We start from the raw sequence: 22173 nt of genomic DNA, 5'->3' as shown, positions 1-22173 counted from the left end.
TTTTACTCTACCATTATTAGTTTACGTAATTTTACTATCAATTATAAAAGTGAAATAATCGTAGTTGGCTAAAGTTAATTGCTTTATCTTATGGTTTACGTAGCATCAAGTATGCCGCAAATTTAGCAAAAAGGAAGATAGCTCCATTCTCTAAACGAGTCTATTTTTCAAGTGCCCCGAGCGGCCGCGGATCTCTAGATACAGGGTAATCTTCGTCACATTTCGGATTCTGCCGTCAGGAGTGGAGAGCGGGGGTGAGAACGATGGGAAAGTGAAAGGGTTGCTCCTGAGAAGAGGTAAGCGGTGGGGCAAGTTTCGTCGCCAGGGTTCTCGAAAGTCACTTAACTTAGATTGCACGAGCGAAATGACTTTACTTCCCCGGAAAACTTCGTTCCGTTGGAAAGGCATCTCCTCTCTGCAAGTACCAAAAAAGAAAGAGAGAGCAAGAAAAAAGAAGAAATAAAGATAAAAAAAAAAGAGAACGGCTGACAGAGATAGAGAGAAAGAAAGGCAGAGCGTGTGTGTGTGTGTGAGAAAGGCGGTTGAAGGTGGTGTGTTACGTAGGAAGAACGGAGGGACGGGGAAGGAAAGAGAGAAAACGCTTTCTGCCACCTCCGCGCGCACACCCTCGTCCTTTGCGAGGACGAGGATACGAGTCGACTATTACCTGACACCTCCGTGCGGATTCAGCATTTACTTCCGCCGTCGAGTTCGGAACGTTTACACGGGGTTTGCTCTGATTGGGCAGGGGATTTCTCACCGTGTGATGAAAGGCGCGGGATGAGCTTGAGCTTTGAAGTAATATCCTTATTCTTCGAATGGAGTTGTCTCTCGGCAACCTGGATTTACTACCGAAATTGCTTCGCGCTAGTCAACTGGTCTCATGGCTTCAACAGTGTAGAGGATCGTGTTTTCCTCCTCAACGAAGTTATCTGGTAGCAATGTAATTCTTGTAAATAACGTACATACATTTCCGTGCTTTTTACTTCTTTTATATCGGCTTTTATATCGGACGATAAGTCAATGTGTCAATACGTTTATATACGTGAAAAAAATTAAATGAATAGCAAGTTTAAATCGAAAGATATTACAGATTACGATTAATAGTAAGAGATTTTCTGGATTTACGTTAAAATATAGACGATCCTTTAAATTCAGATTAGTCGAAATATTAACAGATTTTCACATTTATTGGATTTGGCGCCAATGTTCGCGTCTGTTGTGAACAGTATGCAGATTTCGGGAATCGTACGCTACACGCAATAAGCAGGAACTTCGCAATCGTCCCTGTCCTAGAATTGATTTTTAATTTACCCTCGCACACGCGCATACCCATACCACTCACGTACACTATGCACTCTCGTTGCAATCGTCTCCGTATGTTTGTCCTGTCTGGACCACGAAACGCTCCGACAAACAACCGACAACGTGTTCATTGCCGTCGACTATCGGACTAGCTCGTGAAACGACCCTTGTCGATTCCCCAGGCTCCAGCCGCGTCGCTGGAAACGCGCGACACGAGAAAATCGATTATTCCGCAAGAACACCCATTAGAAAAAAATAAAAGCATTACGCAAAAGGTTATCATGTACATTCATGAAATACCTCGCACGTTTCTAATGCCGGTGACATTTTTTTTAACGTTAACGTTAATCATTTTGCTAAGTGCTCGAATTTATTATTTCATATTTTGTCAATATTAGGTGTACATGTTAAGCGTGATTTTTTTTTATACGAATTTATAACAAATTTAGAATTGCTCCTCTATTTATTTAAAAATATATTATTGAAAAAATTGTATGGTGTACATGTGACCACATTTCTAACGCAAAGCATATATATATATATAAAGAGAAAATCATCCATAACTAATGACGGATATATTTGTATGATCAATTTAATTTCTTCTAAACGCAATTTTGGCATTTCAAAGTTGAAGGAATTAGAGCATCCAATTTTTTCGCCCGTTGAACAAATTGCTTCCACTCTGGAGTAGTTTCTTTCGCTTCTGGTTTTCCTTATCCCGGTTATATCTAGTTACTGGTCGCAAGCACTAATTTCTTCCGTTAGATGCACATTGTCTGGCGTCCCATCGCATAATTTCTTTTTCAAAAATTATTTATTTGATACAAAGTATCACACATATGCGCACGCAGTGTCCGTATCAATTTCCCCAAGCGGGCGCTGGCTGGCAGCAAGGTGGAGGAACGGCGGCGCTAGCCTAAATTGCAGTAGTTTGCCGACGGGTAGATCCGACCATACGATAACGTAAACCGCCCATGGTTTATAGCCGCGCGAGCGAACCTCCCGCGCGCTCGCATTCACGCATACTCGCGCGTTCCGCGACTGAACGTGCAGCTCGCACGATCGCTGTGTGCGTTCCCCGTAGGAGCAGACCGTGTCTCTTTAGCCGTGCGTTACTGCAAAGCCCTTGATCCAACGATAATAGATTAATTAATACGTCTTTCCTGTAATTGACGGCGTTTACGCCGTCGCGTTTCCGTCTTTCGTGAGCGCGACAAATTGGGGAAGGGTTTGCGCTGATAAGCACGTCGACGATGAGGATGGATGCGGTGTCTTCGCGGTAAAAGATTTTCTTTCTCTCCTTAATCAACGAGAAGGTATAAAGACAGCAATTTATCCGTTTGTTTTCAAAAAAGACAAAGTAAAAATTAAGTATTACTTTAGCTACAAAATGCAGTATAAAGTATCGAAGTATCATTTTTATAATATAACGGAACGAAAGAATAATAAGAGAAATAAAAAGTAGGTAGAAAAGTAAAAGGAAGAAACGTTAGATTTTTCTTGAAAATTGTGCTACATACACGTTACGGTAAGAAATTTAATTTTGCCAGAGTCATCGCTTCGTTTAAACACCGGTCATACAATAAGTGCACGATTGCGATTTTCGAGATAAATCAAGAGATTTTTATGAGACGCAATTATTCTTCGAGAAACGGACATTTCGCGAGCTTTCTCTACGCGCGTTTCATTTAACGCCACATATATACATCACAGTTAATTTGTCAGTTAGCAAGTATACAGCTGATTTGCAATCCGATTCACGAGCGCGCCAACCGGCCGGCTTACACAGGAAATTGATATGACCGTACAAACGCCGACGTTCGCGATATGCATGCCTCTCCATATCCACGATTTCGTACATATTTACACGCGTCTCGCCCGTGGTAGACACGTGTGATTTACGCAAACGCGCGAAGATACGCCGACGAAAATTTATTCTCCGACGCGCCATTGATGTATAGCTAAAGCATATTGCATTTTACATTTTATACACACACACACACACACACACACACACACACACACACACACACACACACACATATTATGTGTACATCTCACAGATGTGTTTGTATACACTTTGTATATTGATTTTCTAGGATAAATCTAATAAACTGTCTAAGAACAAGAAGACACAGAGTTAAATTATGGCAATTCTAATTTTTAAAATATACAAATAAATGATTAATTGTAGATATCGATTAACTCTGAAGGATTTTCTATTTTACTTAAAAAATAAAATTATAACTTTCGAGATGTTATACCTAAGAAATGGAATAAAAACACAATTCTTATTGAAATGCTCGCGCAATATAAATGTGAATCTATATTCGAAACGTATAATTCAACTCGTCGTATTTTTACATTTTTTTCCCTCACTACTAGGTAAACGATTGTGTGCTTTTTACTCGTCATATTTCTGTTTCCTATCCATCCAACTGCGCCGGCAACTATTAATCTTCTTTTTTCCATCGGATGCTTGAAAGACTTCTATTGATTCGAGAACTCATCGTTCCGTACGTGACGTATGGTACGTGTCAAATGCATCGTGCATGCATCACGTACGAAGTGGTCTCATAGGATATTCGTAGGGACAGTGCAAATAGTGTAGGTAGAGGTGTTGGCTACACGTGTATTCGCCCTGGCACTTGCACATTAGTACCGCTTCGCTCGTACGTCGATATCCGCGCATACATGGTTAAACATATTTGTACGTGCAGCTAGGGTCAAATCCGTTCGTATTAATTGGCAAACATTAAACTCGTTATGTGTATTCGAGCCTCGCACATGTAACGCGAGTGATGAAATGTTATTTCAGGCTGGTAAAAATGCATCTGGTAAAAAAAAAAATATATATATATATATGTACCGTGCTTTTTTGATACGTCGTACGATTTAATTATATAGTCTATCGCTTTTGAATATTTTTGAATACTTTGATCTCCTACCTTTATCGACGCTCTTTATACTCGTGTACCGGAATGTATTCAAATATTTTTATTTTTATCTTCGTGGTGTATTATAATCAATTTATTTAGTGCAGAATCCTTTTTTAAATATCTTTATATTTTTATATTGCGCGCATGTGTACGATATACATATATTGTATTTACTTTTTTCAAGCGCGTTAGAGTATTTTTAAATATTTCCATCGCGATGCTCTCGCGCGCGAGCGACACGATGGGGATGCACTTAAAACAAAGATTCAATTCGAAAAATAAAGAACACGCGCGCTTTTACGCTCTATATGCACTCACACACACACACACACACACAAACACGTACACAAACGTGTCGGTCTATGATGTTAAGCGTTAACATCGTTATACGTACAAATCGGACGTGTACACGTCGATTGATGGGATCGATAATGTAACAAAAAGCGTGACGCTGTATATCGCTGTCATGCGCCGCCCATACTATAAATTTGGCGTCATTTAATTCCTTCATTTAATCGGATGACGTATACACGAGCATTTCGACAGGAACAAATTTACGAAGTAAAATGCCGGGATGTGTACGTCCGTCGTGTCGCGCGTGTACGCGCGTTTTTCAAGTCATCTATTTTTATTTTTTTCAAAATGAATTCATCGTTCGATTCTGCGAAATTGTTGCGACGCGAATTCGTTGTTCGTAACATTATGTGCTCGTTAGAGAGCGCGGATAGAGGAGGAGGAGAAAAGGCCGAAGCGAGAGCGGCGAGAAGCGAGAGCGGCGAGAAGCAAAAGCGGAGGAAAAAGTGCACAGGGGCTGCGAAAGAGACTTTCCATGGTAGCGCAAATGAAAATGCGCAGAAAATCGTCGGGGCGGCCGTCTGCCGCCGCTTTCTGCGGCCGCATATATTTCGTATACCTGCAGTACCTGTCGAAACCTATCACCGCATGAGATCTTGCTGCAGGTGCGATAGTGCCGTTCCGCCGCGACCAATGGAAATTGCTCGTGATTTCCGAACATTTTTTACATCCCTGTCCTCTACGTCGCGATGTCCAATCCCCTCTGCGTTTTATTCTTTTCACGTGCCCCTCGGTCTCCGCGTAGATAATATCGTATCGTTCGCTCCACTTGTAAATCAAACGATATCGGTCGGCTTTTCGATGTTTTACTGGGGTATGATTTAAACGAGCATTAAACATGCAAGAGTAAATCTTCGCTGTATATTCTCTTTACTCTGTATGTATGTTTCAAAGTTCTCGTATAGAGGACGATAACGTTCAAAAATTAAAGAATGAAACAAAACGAATGATGTAATGCAAGTTGGCTGAAAAATCGGCTCTTCGGTAAAACTCGAATCACAGTTTGAATTTTACGTTATGAAAGTATTATTTATTCGTTTTTGTAATTTATTGAGTATTTATGCACACATTATTCGTTTATTCTGCAAATCATAATGCGTATGCTGATAAAAACCACAGGTACTGTGGAAGAATTAATATCGATTGCACACCAAATGAATATTCAACGTGTGATTGGGGCCCACAATGTTGCTACGCATTCGCATTCTAATGAGCGTGCATTCCATCGTGATCAATTATCCTAATTGACAATTAGTCGCCAGACATCATGAGATATCAAGAATGGGAAATGTGACAACATTTAAATCGACAGAAATAAAATATGAAAAATGAACATCGCGCCTCATACAAATAAAATTAGAAATCTTGTTTTTTTTTGACAGAGTTATATTTATGAAAAATAGTATGCGTGTAAAAAGTTGTATACTCACCTTTATGAATATTAATATTTTTAAACAAAGTGAAAGAGAGAGAGAGAGAGAGAGAGAGCGTGTACTATTTTTACATTTTCTCAATAGTTTTATTTTTTACAATAAATTAAAAAATATTACATATACTAAAAAAGTTTATGTTAGAAAATTTATACTTATTTTTGCAATAGATAGATGGAGCACGCTCATTAGCTTTACAGTCGTATGTAAAGCAAACATGTAATTTTGATATGAGCTTTGAGTGAGCTGATAAAATGGAATTCACTATGAATAGCTTCGATAAGCAATATAACTATAGGCATGTATTGTCAGAACTTAAATATTAAAGGACGGTTATTCGTCGGATTTATGGAAATAGCAGAGTATATCGGCACATCGTCGTGTGCAAGTAGTACAAAACGTGAAAAGGTCGACATCTCTGTAAAAGTAACGTCTTCTATGAAAATTATAATATATTCTTGCAATTCTTGTGTCTGAGAAATAAAATTGAGAAAAATTAAATCTTATGAAAGAACTTGTATTATTAAAATTGCAAAACAGAATAATGTAACAGTATCAGGTTTTTTACATTTAAATATTCTTTGTTTCAGATATAACAAATAATAGTATTTTTTTAATTTTATTTAAAAAGTATACAAATGTCAAAAAGTTACTAATTTATTTTAAGCATTAAATGCAAATATATTAAAAGATTTAAAAGTTTGAAAGAATATTGAGTACACATATAAAGTATAATTATGTGAATTTAGGAATATACATTCACATGTTTCCAAAGGAATAAATATATATGACGATGACTCTCTTGCGTACAATGTAACCTCGTTTGAAACTATCTGGTTAATTTCGAGAAGGTATTTATCGTTATTAACAAAGTGAGAACGTTAGTTCGAAGAGTCAGGTCAATGCATTGGGGACATTATCAAAATCGATTTTCGATTCGACATAGCGATGCTGGATTGAAACTTCATAACGCGAACTATCGACAATTTGGCACACGGCGCTGTACGTTGTTCGTGTTAGATATATAATTATTGCACAGATTCACTTTGACATAATAGGCAGCAAATGTGTTTAATATATAAATAAAGATGAAGAGACAAATTCTAAAAATCAATCTAGGTAACTCAATTATTGACGTTATTCTCAATAATAAATGGCTTTAGAGGTAAATGCTTCTACACTGATTATTATAATATGCAAATAATATAAATTTTGTAATTTTATATGCTCACTGCACCAGTCAATATGCAAATAAAGCAAAGAAATTGAATTAGTCAATACACATATAAAAACAACTAAATTATATTTTCAAGTAAAAAAATGAAATTTTAATGAAATCTGTATAAAAATTAATTTTAAAAATATTAATTTTTATTAATTGAAATTAATTTGCAATTTATTACTTTGAAGTCTTAAAATTTTAATATTTTTCTTCGATTATTTATTTGTGATTGTTCAATGATTAGTTGAGTGATCCTTACGTAAATTGCATAACTATTTTACTCGTTCGACGGATTTCTTTTGTTTCAATTAGACAAACTATCTAATTTCTTTTGATTAGACAAACTTCCGCGGTAGGAGTTTCGCGACAATTTTCTCGTTGATTGCAATTCCGTAGCGTTTTGATCTGTATTTCAGACAATGAAATTCATTCGCAAAATTAATATCGCCAACGAGACGCAAACTTTTTCATACGATTGCGAGAACGTTCCATTCGGCGATTTAATTAGCATTCTCTGGCAGCGTCGGAACTTCCGTTTTTCTTTTTCTATAGCTTGCACTCGGCCAGTCGCCGGAGAAGAACAAAAATTTTTCCGTCGGATGTTCCCCCAATTAAAAATTCCGGATAGCTGAGCGCGCCTAATTATCGCTCGTGCACGAACAGTCGGGCGGAGTTCTTAATCAGCGATGGTTAATTGAGAAGCTGCGGTAGCGATCGACCAATCCTACGAACAAAACCACTTCTGCGGAAGCATTATACATATGCACCGCTGCCTGGTTTTTACCCTGTGTTTCTCTTCAGGCTGCGGCTTTTATTTTTTACAAGAAAGGAAAGTAAAGAATGAGTCACGAGAAAGGATTTGCTTTCTCATAGCCTTCGCGAACCGAGAGCCATTTCTTGCAAGCTAATTCTTCAATCCAGGTTTGCTCTTCTTATTTAAAAAGTCCGTCCAATTTTGGATCGGGCTTTCTTTCAAAAATTGAAATATTTTTCTGCAATTTTTATCAATCCGCAAACAGTTATAGAAATGTTTATTTATTTACTATCATTTCAATCGAGGAATTATGTCACCTCACGAAGATGGAAACTCTTTAAGATATTTGTATCCAGGATTTAGCTAATGAAAATTCGCTGTTTTCAATTGTATTATCTTGCATTCTATTTTTGTTAAAGAAAATTGATCTCAATTTTGAAAGGAATTTACACGTACGAAAACAGATTCGGTGAACTTGGAGCTGTATGTCCCATGCATGCCTCCCTGCAAATTATGCAAACTCGTGGAGATGGCCAGCCGATTGTAAAGTAGAATGTCGTAGGGAAAGTAATCAAATTTCAGACCTGTTAAATCCTGCAATGAATGTGCATTCCGAGGAGCGTCATCCAAGGCAGACAGGAGAAGGGTGACAGGGGCTGGGTAAGGGCGTGAAAGGAAAGCACGGAGAGGAAGTACCGTCACTCGAGGGCGATTAACGATCGCTGATAAAATGTCTGATGGGTAGGCGAGTTAGAGAGATTGACTGCTTTCGCAATAACGCCGGGATAGCATTAGCAATCTAGTTTATTAATTTGCTCGCTACTTAGAGGAATGCGTTAATTAATCGGCGCGTTATCAGATATCTGTAGTGACTGATGAGATACGATGTGAAGGATAATACGTCCTTTAAGATATCGTGGTATTGGTGCTAAGTAATAAATTGATTTATTACTTATTAACGGAAAGTTTTTGATCAATTATTTTCGAGTCTGTAAGAATTAATTCTCTTTTCTGAATTATTGAAAAAAGGGAAATTGACATAAAAGTGAATAGTAAATGTAGTTATTAATTTAATATATTTAAATCGATATAAAAGTATCGCCTTTCAGAAGTAATTATTAAAATTACATAGATTTTATAATTTCCGCGCTGTATTGTGCTATCCTAATTTGGCTCAATTAAATCGAGTTTACTAGCATCAAATGTACTACGTGTTTGTAAAATTTAATGGAACACTTAACGTATGTTCGATTAAATTGATGTATCGCCGGTATTACCTTCATTAACGAACTGTCGGCGCGTTTGTATCTCATCGACGTTATTTCTCGCGATAATTGTCGCTAATTACGCTTCGCGCGTTCGCTTTATTTGAACAAATGCGCCATTATTTCTTTTCTTCTTGGATCATTGTCCACCTCGTTACCAGCGATCGTTCTAATGAATCGTCACGGGTTTCAGTATCGGCACGTTATCGATATCGATTTAACCGCAAGTGTCGCGACGACTGTTTTGTTTCGTTAGATTGGAACACGTTAGACTCAATTGCATCTTCTCGACATTTAATAATTTTCTTTTGCGATTTCAACCGAAGTTAAAACAAAAAATATCGTTACATATTAGTTTTCTTGGAGTAATATTTAGAGACTAGTGTCAGAGTCGGTTTTAATTGTTAAAATCGATACGTACATTTTATTGTTCGATCAGCAAAATCTGTTATCTGGATCAATTAAATATAGGTTGCATTCAACAATGTGTCGAGTCCGCTTCGGGCTTTTACCAGGGATACATCACGTACTGTCAAACAATGACAATCGATGCACGAACGCCACTGCAATCGTGCAGTTTATATTGAATGCGCTTTTTTTCCAAGAGAAATCCGTGTAGCGAATAATTCGTGAATAGCGTCCAACTTGGTTTAGCGCTAAAATACTTCCGCAACAAAGAGGTGAATAAAATGGCCTTTTTTTCCGTACAGCTGCAGTCTCGATGTAATGAAAGCTTGCATCGCGGTGGCCCCTTTTTCGCATTCATCCCTCGGTTGCCATCGTCGCCTCTCGCGAGCACAGTTTTTCACGGCAGCAGCCACCTTCCGTTTGTTTATAGCTTCAACTATTTATTGTCGTCGAGGAAACAGGAAGGTTTTATCATGGAGCCACGTTAAATTGTTAAAAGAATAACGCGCTAGAAGAATTTCGTCGGGTTTGTTATGAAAAAAGTGAGGAATTTTTAGATGATCTAATTTTTTCAAGTTTTTACATTATGTTTTCTACGTCATTCTTTTGACAACAGCGATCTGCGTGTTTATTCTTTTACATCGACGTGTACATACTTTATAGTATATTTGCAAAAATTTAAATCTTTAAAAATTTTAAAACTTCAACAATTGAATGAATAGAATTTTACAGTAATCATAAGTCATCAACACAGATGTTTAATCGATTCTTTCTTTTCTTTTTTTCTTCTCGTTGACAAATTCTATTTTCTCTGTTTCTTTCAGACAGTTAATATCAATGTAACGTAAATTAGCAGGGGAACAGATCTAGGTAGCTAACGTAAACATAACGCAAATTAACGTGGCTGCGCAAGCAGATCTACGGTCGTAAAATGAATAGAGCAAGACGGTGAGATTCAGAGTTGGAGAGGAGCTCATTGCACAAGGAATTTGCGACGGATGAAAGTTAAATTTGCGTCAGCTCGTCAATTGCAATAGGAATGGCTTATCCACGTGCGGACTTTGCGACTTGGAGCGAAATCCAAATATTGCTTACGTGCCCTACGAACCGTTGACACAAACCGCGCGCCGATTCGTTAGCCATGTCGCTAATGCCGCCGTTCCGAAATTAACGAAATTCAGTAATTGAGTAACGGGATAGGAGGGGATAGCAGATCGTGTAATATTCAACGTCGTTCTCATGATGCCGGATCAATATTTAATAAATGTTTCAATCTACCTGAAACAACAAATTTATTGGCTCGAACGATTACCACTCGCCGACAATCGTGCCCGAGGGGCCATGCGCGACTAATTAAAAGCACGGGGGTATAATTGAATATTAAGAATTCTGCCCGACAAAGCGACGAGCGACCGACGAGGGGAGGGAGACAAACCGAGCGTGCGATAGGGGAAAAGCAACGGCAAATTTTCGTGGAACAGGCGAGTTGCGACTGATTTTAATTAAAGACAAACATCCCGTTCAACTAGACGAGGACGCGACGCTCTTTCGCGACCAACTTCGAGGAACAACCGTCCCGAAAGACTCGTCCGCTTCTTTTTGCTCCTTCCCCTTTGTCTTTCTCCCGTTACTTCTTGTTTTTCCTCGTTCCATTTTCCTTTCGTTTCCCTTCTTTTTTCCCCTCTCTCCCCCCCTCTTTGGTGCTCCGCCGTTGATTTTCCGCGGCATTCGCCCTCGGCTCTTTTACGCCAACTATCCGACGAAACCTCGGACAAGACGTCGAAAACTAGAAACGAACCGAGCGAAGAGAAAGCCGGCAATAAAATGGGGAGAGGTTTTCAAGAGATGAGACTCTGTGCCGTTGAACGAATGTAGATAATTTTCATGTAGATAATTTTCAGAGAAAACTCGCGAGCAGAGAGAGAGAGAGAGAGAGAAAGGCGGGAGTTGGTTTGGACTTTCGTCGAGATAATTTGCGAAAAGTGACGCCAGCTTGCTCTAACGACCCATGCTTCTCGCTTCTCCACGGCATCTCTTTTCACTCGGTACGGCGCAAAGTGTACAAATAGACACCTGAAAAATTTGTCACTTTGAACCTAGATAAAATAGTGGTCAGTGCGCTCCTTTGGCGCTCGAAATCAAAACAAGTTCTGCTGTAAGAAAAACCAGGAAACGCGAAAAAGGGTGGAAGGTATAATTCACGTAAATGGAGTTATTAAGAAAAATCTGATGAAACATTACGAAACATTATTTTTCATGTGGGGAAAAGGCATAATACATTTTTTATATCTTTCTATCGTAAAAGGGGACAGCAAAAGTAAATTCATGTTACTTATGCTTCCAACCCCTCGTACGTCGTCAAGTCTCTCGCAGCGAAATGCAGCTCGTATCGTATCGCTTTGCCGGTGAAACAAGGTGGACTCTAATGAATAACGAATGAGGGAGGAAGACCGAGCGAAGTGGAAGAGTAAAAGATTAGCTTCTGGCGATATTCCTTCCATCGCATCTATCTTCTTTATTGCAAATTCGACTAGTCGACGTGACGCCGCGCACTCTACGCGCGCGCCCCGGGAACAATAAATGACTCCTACGGAATTCCATCCGGCGCCGACGCACACGCTCGCAAGGCGCGGATCTCGCGATAAATGACTCAGATAAAATGAATCGTGGAAACTGTTCAAGGTCGTGGCGAAGGTGCCGCATCGCGCTCGGTTCGATGCACCGGGATATCGATTGTGCCTCGCGACTCTTTCAATCATTAGAGTTCCAACATTTGCAATCCGTCACGCGTGAAAAACCATAGACACGATAACGGAACTAATTCTTATACGACGCGGCGACGGACGAATGCATTTGTCAGATACTGGGCACGATAGGAAAAGTACGCAACTTTTTTCAATCCGAATAAATGTTTTCCACGTTAATGTATCGCATAAATCAAAAAGACATTGCATTAGAATTATGTGACAAGTAGAGTCAGTCTTTACAAGTTGGTATCTTGTTACCAACAATCAATCTTTTGGCGAAGTGTCGCGAGAGTAACGCAAATGAAAAAAAAAAAAGAAAAATCAACAAATCCGCGATAGAGCTGGCAAAGTTAAACGAAGGGTGAATCGAGTATCCGAAACACGAATACTCGTGGACACGACATCGTTCGATGAAAAGGCTCGCGCGCTCGTTACTGACGAAGGGGTAAACGGGTGGAAACGGCGATCGGGGGAAACAAGATCCGAGCGCAGGAGATTAGTTTCCAGGGGATACCGACCCCCCACGCGACTTTTTCCATCTCCGGCGATCCGCGAGACGTTCGAATTTCCGTCGTAGTCAGCCATGCGACGCAGACAGAGTTCCCCTATCGGCGGAGGATGTGTTTCCTGCAGGATGTTGTATCCTTAATGTGTTTACCTTGGCTCCTGACCCTGATCGAACCCTCGCGTGTCTTCCCTTCTGAGCGCCTGGAATATCCACTTGAAGAACATCCGTGCTCCTCGTCGCTTAGCCCGGCAGTTAGGAATACAAATTGCGCGGTGTGCAATGTTAATGGATTGTCGCGACTTAGAAGCGAACGATCCCAGAACCATATGCTGGAACATGGTACCATGCTAATAAATTAGACTTGTTAGTTTCATGTGAAGACAAAAGATAACAAAACAAATTAATTTGCTTTGTTTTTAATATTATTTAATAAATTTAAAAAAACTCGTATAAAATCCCATCAACATTCTAAAGGGTGTATAAATATATTTTTTTTACCAATTAATGTAAATCTTTTATCTTTAGACGTCGTACTTATACATTATTAAGGGGATAGATACAATTAAAAAGGAATTTTTGCAATTGAAGGGAGATAAATAAGCAACGGAATCATATTCTTTTAATTCCAAGTGAACTGTATTTTAATAAAAACTCGATTTGAAATTTAGTTACAAAAATATGAAGATTAAAAAATTGCGAAATAATGATTTCTCTTGACATTTTCACCAAGTAAAACTTGATTTCAAATTTGCGTCAGAGAATTCGACATTAAAATTGAAAAACTCGCCGAGTTCTGGAGCACCCTGTATGCATTATTCCGGGCGTGATCTCTAAAATTTAAACTTTGCAAACCGTTTACGTTATTGACAGAGGATCGCACGAAATGCAGTTACTCGCGCGCGTTCATTTCAAATTCAATTTGGCGTCGCATCAGTCTGTGATACACAACGTCAATCCCTATGCTAATTCAATTTTCCTGGCACGATATATATGCTTCTAGAATGAGACTTTCGGCCCCGAAGTGGCACACATGTGTATTTAATTTTGAATAATAAGTCTTTAGGAATATTTCTGATGCATTTAATTAAGGAAAAATTAATGGATCGTTCGTCCGTAAACGCGATCAATTATCTGGCAACCGAAATTTTCAACAAGATACTTGTAATCCTTAGAGACGGTGGTTTTTCGCTTAGAGACAGCCGAGGGTAAAACATTGCAATAAGTAAAATCACATTCCCCTTTAATGACCCAAGATAGTCGTTCATATGCCAAACACGATATTCTACTTAGCACCATCGAAGCGGAAAGCCCGTAGATGAAGCTTCACTTCTGAAGAAGCATCCATAAACTATCTTCCATGTACCCGTGCTCTCATTCAACGGAGAGCCGTCTCCCACGGGATAAGACAGCAGAACCGGCCCTTCTTCCTAAATTCTTCCTTCCGTGGTCTCGACGGCAAATTGATAGATCGCCCTATGACCCGCCGTGATCTTACGCGGTTGCATGTGGGAGATACGTCACGTGATTTGATGGATTCAACCGCGATTTTATCATATGAAAGGACAAACTATGTAATAAAAGATAAAATAAATGATATTTGCACGCGCGCTCGCATGTCTGCACGCTACATCGTTCAAGTCCGCCTCACGGAATTTCCATGCCTTGAAAGATAGGAAACTTTTATACGCAGGTACTTCTTGAAGATATGTAAAAGACTGAAGAAAGATTGCCGTGCAAGAAATGCGACGCGTGACAGCTCTATGAATATATCTCCAGCGGAATTAAGTGTGTGAGAAAGCAATAAGTAACATCTTACACATATTTCTCAAGAAGTTTTAAGCAGAATAAAAGGAATTCTTTTCGCGAAGAGCTTTACTAGCGCGATAGATATTTAATGTCAAAAATTCGGAAAATGTCGAGAATAATGTTGCGCTTCTTCTTGTTTGTTAAAATCAGACTATGCACACATTTTGAGTAAGTACACGGAAAGAACGGTTTCGCTAAAGTATCTAAAAATTTTAGTTGGATACGAATCTCTGAAAATACTTTAGATAGTTGCTGGAATGCAATTTTTATTGCTCCTAATGCTTGAACATTCCTCATAATTATTTCGATGGTCATTAAAATGATTTTTCAATCATCTATATTTAGTTAAATTTTCAAATACTTTGGCAAAAGCTGCTTTCTTACCATATACTGCATTTCTGGAGGGGAGGGGAGGGAGATATGCACTTAACATATTACTTGGATCTCATCCTTTCGTGCGCGTAAAGCAGAGTTCGTAAGTGCGGCACCAATTTAAGCTATAGACGTATATGATGTTGCAGCGAAACCACGCGCGCGGAGCTCGGTGCAATTACACGTTCGCTCTCGCGCCCCGCTAACTTTTCGCCGTTCCGAACTTTAATGTACGTCGAAACGAAGATGCGGGACGCCGTGAAATGAAATCTACGGCGGCGGTCGTGCGGGCATCGTACGCGGGTCGCTCTACGCAGGCAGTCCCCACGTAATCCCGGCGACGTAATGCAACGGCTGTGCCATAGCACGCGGCGCACAACCTGATTATGTCCATTTGTTGCCCACTCGAAACCCCCGGGCGATATCGCGGAACTTAATCCACCTGAGTTAGTTGCGCGTGCTCGTTTCTCGTGGGATCGTCTAAGATTTATCTTCTTGTGAAATATTTTCTCCCGGCTTTCCAACACACCAACACACTCCGAGTCTCTCACGACGGAGGCGCAGGATCCGCGCGCGAGCGCGCGAGAGGGAGAATATACGCTTTTCTCGGCACGCTCGTGCCCCCCGCCGTTCGCTCTCGTTTCTTCGGCTATATCCCGAAGCCGTTCCCGTTTTACGTGTGCGGCATTCCCGCGGGTACGGCCCCGGATAGCTGCGACTGATAAACCGACGTATAAATATCCTCGACAACTTTGCATCCCACCTATCTCGCGACGCGTTACGTTACACGGAGGTAACGGGGAAAGGGAGCTGGTAATAAAGATTCGCGTCCATCGGAAGTTGGCGATTTTCCGGCTGGCTGCGCGCGACCATTTCGCGAGCGAGCAATTTAATTGGCTGGAACTGAGAGCTAATCGTTCACTGGCGTTCGTAATGAAAAGGGTCGCCATTAGTGAAGTCGTCTGCATCATTTTTACGATGAATCAAGGGAGAATTTTGATGTCGTTGAGAGATCAACGCGCGTCTGCGTTCCAAAGTACCGCATTTATATGATAAATCATACCTCTATATCCACGGAAAGGTCTTCTTAATTGACTCGTGCTATTATTAATTTGACACATAAATTCGATATAAATCGCGAGTCATTTTAATTTTCAATTTCAGAAGAATATATTTTTCTTAATTACGCGAACAAAAAATACATAGTTTTATCATCTCGTGCAACTTGGAAAAAATGTAGAATATGACGATCCTATTGAACACATCTCCTCTTTAAAGAAGAAAATGTACAAATGCAGAATGCGCGTAACACGATACCATTAGGCAGTGACATTTGTGCGACGAGTTTTAGGGCGTCTTAAAGTGCAAGTGGTAACGCGTTTACTTAGTCAGACACGACTCTCCACTTTAGCCGGGATTAACGTCTGATAATAAAATGGAGTACAGAGGGATTAATTCGATTTCGCGGATGTTTCGCTTAATACACGGCCGACTGTCATTATCAGTTTCTCTGCCGGGTGTTAGTCTTTCCTCCGTAAGACCCGGGGCACGAAGTAGAAAGTTACTTAATCTTCTTACTACGCTTACCCCCGAGTCTGCCCGACGCCGCCTTAAACTTCGACTACCAGCATTTCAATGTATATACGTATATTCACGAAACGCTAAGCTGTCGCTAAACCGTATCACAGGCATTCGCCTCTTGCTCGCAAGAATATAGATTGTACGACACACAAAAAAAAAAAATATTTTTAAAGAAATACATAAATGCTTTAATCTAAGAATATTTTGTGCTTAGCGCAAAGAATAAATAATCTTTGATTATAAATAAATTATTCTTCAAAGCGAAAAGACATTCTTGAGAATTTTAAACTTTCAATTTCATTGAGATCTTATTTTACAACGAACGAATTACATGAATCTCTACGCAAATAAATAATAAAATTCTATACGTTTATATAATTAAACGTCTAGTGATTGCAGACAAGTTTCGTCTTCAACAAATTTCGAAATATCGTAAAAATGATATTTATAAAAGCTTTATAATTTGTAATGTTTAATATATTTTTAAAAAGTGAATAAAAATATGATTAGGCACGATGAAGAAATTAAATGTTATACTCTTTTAGTTGTCAAAGAGTTGAGAGCACAAAAGCAGTAGTAGAACTCTCTGCAGAGTCAGACCATTTAGAGTCAGAGTGGTTCCCATTTGCTATTGCAGTTAGAACTTTCCCGGCTCCCGGTGTACAATGCGTTATGTAAGGATGTCTGAAAACAGCACCGTGTAGAAATAGCAGTAAAAATATTTCTCGACGAAAGTTACCGAGTAACAATTTAAATTTAAATAGAAATAGTTGCAGAGCGTTGTATATTTTAACTTGAAACTAAATCGCGCTCAGCCAAAGACGCGTTAATAGCAAATAGCGGTGCTCACGAAGCGATGAAGCTTTGCAATTTTTAACACTGTTAACTTTCGTCAAACCGCGACAAGTATTTTCGCTCTCGCAGGGTGCTGTCGTACGGATTTGTAAAACATTCTATCCTCTCCATTTTTCTCCTTCGCCTCTGTTCTTTCCATTTTTCCCTCTTTTCCTGCATTTTATGTGCTTCTCTTTCATCGAGTGTACAGCACTCCGAACCTGAATATCTCGCTTCTTTAAAGGGGTCTTATCGCGGAGCAAACGCGACCACGTACGTCAGAGGACGACGTTGAATACGGCCGTGGCGGTACGTACCTATGTAGGTACCGGTACACATCTTCCGACAGAGCTTGTTCGCGAGCGTGATATCGAATTGCGTAGTCATACGTGAAGGCAGACGGATGACGCATCCGATCGCCCGAGGAAATTCAGATCCTTATGTATCTACACGAGATTTTTCGGGCTCGAGACGGCAGGGGGTGTCTGGAGGAGGAGGAGGAGGAGGAGGAGGAGGAGGAAAAGGAGGGGGAGGGTAGGCGGAGGCGCGACTACGTACGAGTGCCCAAGAGGAATTTTCAGATCATGATCCACTGAGAAAGAGGATATGCGCCGAGGATGGGATGCCTGGCATCGACGGATCCGTATTATAAATCCGTCCCCGCGAAATCCCCGTGGTTATTTCGCGGTAGATATTCCTCGAGATACGATTTCGCCGTATGAGAAATATGCCGATAATAATCGTCGTATTAGATCTCAATCCTGCCACGCCGATATCACGTGTCGGCGTGTGCGCTCGTGACAGACATTTCGCTTTGCGTTTTCTTCTCCTTTTTAATCTTTCCATCTTGAAACTTGTACATCTCCTGTACGAGTTACGCATACAAGTGCACAGCATCGTGCTGTGACGTTAAGATTAAGAAAAAGATTCACACGTAAATGCCGAAAGGATATATTTGACAAGAGATCACACGCAATACCCTGTCTGAAGCTACAGCTGACAATAATTTTGTGCCGCGCGTATTCGCGTGCCGCTGAAACGAGAAGTTCTTTAGAGCGAAATTATTCTGCCTCCTGAAGTTTCCATGGAAATGAATTCCGTACAACTGTAATACTACGTGTAAAGAAGACGCGACCGTGGTCAATGTCCCCAACTTATAACGAAGGGCTGCACGTGCCGTAGTTCGCGATCGGTCGATTCATCGGAGGAGGCAGAGCAGGGCAGGACGGGGAGGGAAGGAAACTTTGCCGACGGCATGGTACAGCTTTTTCATAATTGATCGTCCAATCGATATACTCCGTATTCTGCTTTCAGGACTCGAGGCCGAGTTGTACTACGTGCGGGAGGGGGTGGTCAACACGTACGCGATGAATTTCGTCGTGCCTGTGCCGGCGAACATAGCGGACCTAGAATTTTCATGGCAGAGCCTCGTAGGGCACCCGGTACGTATATACATGCATTGAGGTGAAGATGTTTCTAGCGCAAACATGCATTCGAGTCTACGAGTTACAATTTCAATCGTCGCGTCGCGCGTCGTCGGTTTGACGTTCATTTGTCTTGCTTTCGTTCGATATCCGCTCGAAGCAAAAAGGCAAAAAGTCTCTGGCTCTTTTAGCGTACGACGTATACAGAGTGTGAGACTATCGCGCACGTACGTACAAGAGGAGAACCGCGTTCTCTTCGCAAAAGATTTCTTTCATCATCCAGGTGGAATATTTCAAGATCTCCTTTACATCTTTGAAAGGTTATGAAAGAAATCACGATTCGAGTATTCGCGACTGTATTCGCCGAGGGTTAAAATGAGTCTCCCGCGTGTGTTCGAGCAAAACGTTTCCGCCGGCCATTAACGAGACGCAACAATGCGGAACAAAGTAAACATGTGACCCGGCTGGAATAGTAACACACGGTATCCTCGTTTACGTTCCGTTGCGGGATGGTGGCCCGTCACGGTGGTTTACCGGGGGTGTTCGCTGAGGGTTAAGAGGAGCTCGGCGCGGCTCGTGAGGGGTGAGGCACGACGGTGCAGAGCTGTATCAATACTCTATCAATATGAAATACAAACAGATGGCCTGGGCGTGAAAGGGACGGAGCGAGTCGGTGTACACCGTGCGGTTCGGTTTTGCGCTGTTCGGTTTTGCGCTCCCTTCGGTCACCAAGGAAACCGAACGCGCCCTCGAAACTCCCTCGCAACGTGCTGTACGACGCGGGAAAAACGTGAAAAGTCGCGACTCTCCCTCGAACGAATGTTAAACGACAAGGAAATCTCCGTTCTACAGATAACTGCCGCTGCATCTCATTCAACGTAGCTGCCATACTGAATTCGGTCGATTATTATTCTGTCGACTAGCTTCAATCTGTGCATTATCATATTATCCGTCGTTCAACCATACTATTTGCGCAATTAGTTATCGTTACAGACTACACGGATTCCTATTACTTAATATTTGTAATGGTTTGGCCTATGAATACTGAATAATAAAAAATAGAAATATTATGAAGCAATTGGTGCTTTAAAAATACGGACAATTAGACATTCCTTCGTAATATTAATATGAAATGTATAAATAAACGAACAGCAGCGTCATTAAAAGTATTGTTACGTACATTAACATCAACAATAATAAATTAAAAAATTATCATATGATTCATGTACAAAAACAGCCGTATAATTAATCATATAATATATTAATAAAATTATAAATATAATAAAATATATATAATATAATTAAATCAGTTACCGCTCGCATTCGCTCGCGCTTATTTAATCGCAAAGTTAAAATGAATTTAGTTTAAATAACGCCGACGAGTTCTTTCTTGTCGCTGTTCGCTCGTTAATGAAACGCGTACCGCAAATTCATTGAATCCAGGGATTTTCAAAACGAGCGTCCGTAAAAGGTCGATATATTCGCGCTACGAATCCCGGTGCATTGTTGAATGCGTCGCGATCGTTGGGAAGACGTCGTCCATCCACTCGCTCGTAGATGTATAACATACGTCTGGCACCATTACGGTGGACGCTTTATTGCGGGAATACCATGGCGACCTATCTCACTCTCGCGAGGGAGTGTTTTCCAGCCCTCCACTTTTACCCGTTATCTCGTGGACCTATCCGTAGGTTCGTTAACCGCGAAATCGCGCCATTTCCGTGATCACGGAGCCGTCGTTTCGCCTTATCTCCTGCTCACTTTCGACACGACGGAAGGGTTTCGCTGCTGGAAACGGCCGGAGACGGTGAAAGAATGGAAGGACGGCGTACGTAACGAGACGAAAATTGGTCACTTAATTCTGTACAGATAGTTGTACGTTTTACGGCCAGCCGTTAAAGAGTTTATGTTTCATTGGTTCTAAATTGTTTGAATAGTATTATAAATGTTACATTACTAATTGAATGGAAGCGCCAAAGTATTTTGAATTACCTCTTAAATTTGTCTTAAAAAAATTAAACTTCTTTATTGCAGTCATATTAATTATTTTTTCTTTTGTCCTAAATAATTTTTAAAATATTCTTTTTAAAACTTTTAAAACTTTATAGAACTAGATCTTTCTATCTTGCGTTAGGTATTTAGAAGATACCAATATTTTGAGTTAAATTTTTTTCAAGAAGGAAATTTATTAAGAGATTTATCAATAAAACTCATAAACGATCGCGCGGGTGATGCACGTGCAAAACATTACAATGCTTTCGCGAGGCTCTGATGTATGTTGGAAATTTCTTGGTGCCCGCTAAAAGCACAGCAAATGCCGTCCAAACGCATTTGTGCGCGTTGAGATATGACGCCTCGCAGCACATTCAGCGACAACTCGATTAAATGTAGTGTTATCCGGTTTTATCGGTACATCATCGGAACAAAAACTTTTCCTCTATCAAGGGAACGCTACATATCCGTCCTGATTCTGACTCACCACAATGTCGCATAGTTTCCGCGTATCTGCATCCAGTGATTGGATGAGAAGATCGATCGTATGATACCGCGATGTGCGTTCCAACTAATCCGGTCTAATCTGGACCGACGAGTTCGATCGATGACTCACGACACTTTGTTATTTGCCTTATCTGACGGTTTCATCTATCGAGTGGCTCCCTACAAGCGTATCGTGACGGAACTCAACGCGGCTTGTGCATAATTCCTCCGGTATTCCGATCGCGAAATGTTGACGACGGGACCGCGCCGTCGGGTTCGTTGTTGACGGCACGAACAGGAAGGAAATGCTATTTTTCACTTTTAACGTGTTTCATCGGTAAGATTGCCCTCGGAAGACGTCAACGCGGCAGTGAAAAATGGTACGAGGCGAGAGGACATCGAAGAAAGCAAAAAGAGATGGCAAAGTAACACGGAGGCGGAAGCAACCGAGTGATAGCACCCTCGATTAGGTTCTTGATTCGCGCTACGGCGAATCGGAGCGTTATTTCTTCTCCCGTTATCCTTCGTTCCGAGCCTTCCTCTTGTTCCCAATTCGTCGCCCGCAGCGAAACGGGAGTTATTGGTCGTTCTGGGCAAAGATATAGACTGAAATGAAGTTTCTCAGCGATGGGGGGTGACGTCGCGCCGAATCGGGGATGATTTGTGAATCATCCACTTGTTAGGCGAAAGTTTCGCGCTACTTTTTTTTTTTCCTCGAGTCGGAACCGGGGTACGACGATAGGGTG

At 40.7% G+C, this 22173-nt stretch overlaps 1 protein-coding gene across 3 annotated transcripts in view; it reads left to right on the top strand.

Moving 5' to 3' along the window:
* LOC105196367 (tyrosine-protein kinase Drl) overlaps nucleotides 1-22173 on the top strand; it is a 76126-nt gene that overhangs the window by 10427 nt on the left and 43526 nt on the right. For 2 of the 3 annotated variants that reach the window (XM_011162288.3, XM_011162287.3), the window contains one exon: nucleotides 18840-18967. The exons of the other annotated variant lie outside the window; for it this stretch is intronic. In XM_011162288.3, the coding sequence (XP_011160590.1) occupies nucleotides 18840-18967 (128 nt within the window). The remainder of the gene's footprint in view (nucleotides 1-18839; nucleotides 18968-22173) is intronic. 3 annotated transcript variants of the gene reach the window in all.

Source organism: Solenopsis invicta, chromosome 4, assembly GCF_016802725.1.
Source record: "Solenopsis invicta isolate M01_SB chromosome 4, UNIL_Sinv_3.0, whole genome shotgun sequence".
Lineage (NCBI taxonomy): Eukaryota > Metazoa > Arthropoda > Insecta > Hymenoptera > Formicidae > Solenopsis > Solenopsis invicta.
This window is presented reverse-complemented; position numbering and strand designations above follow the sequence as displayed.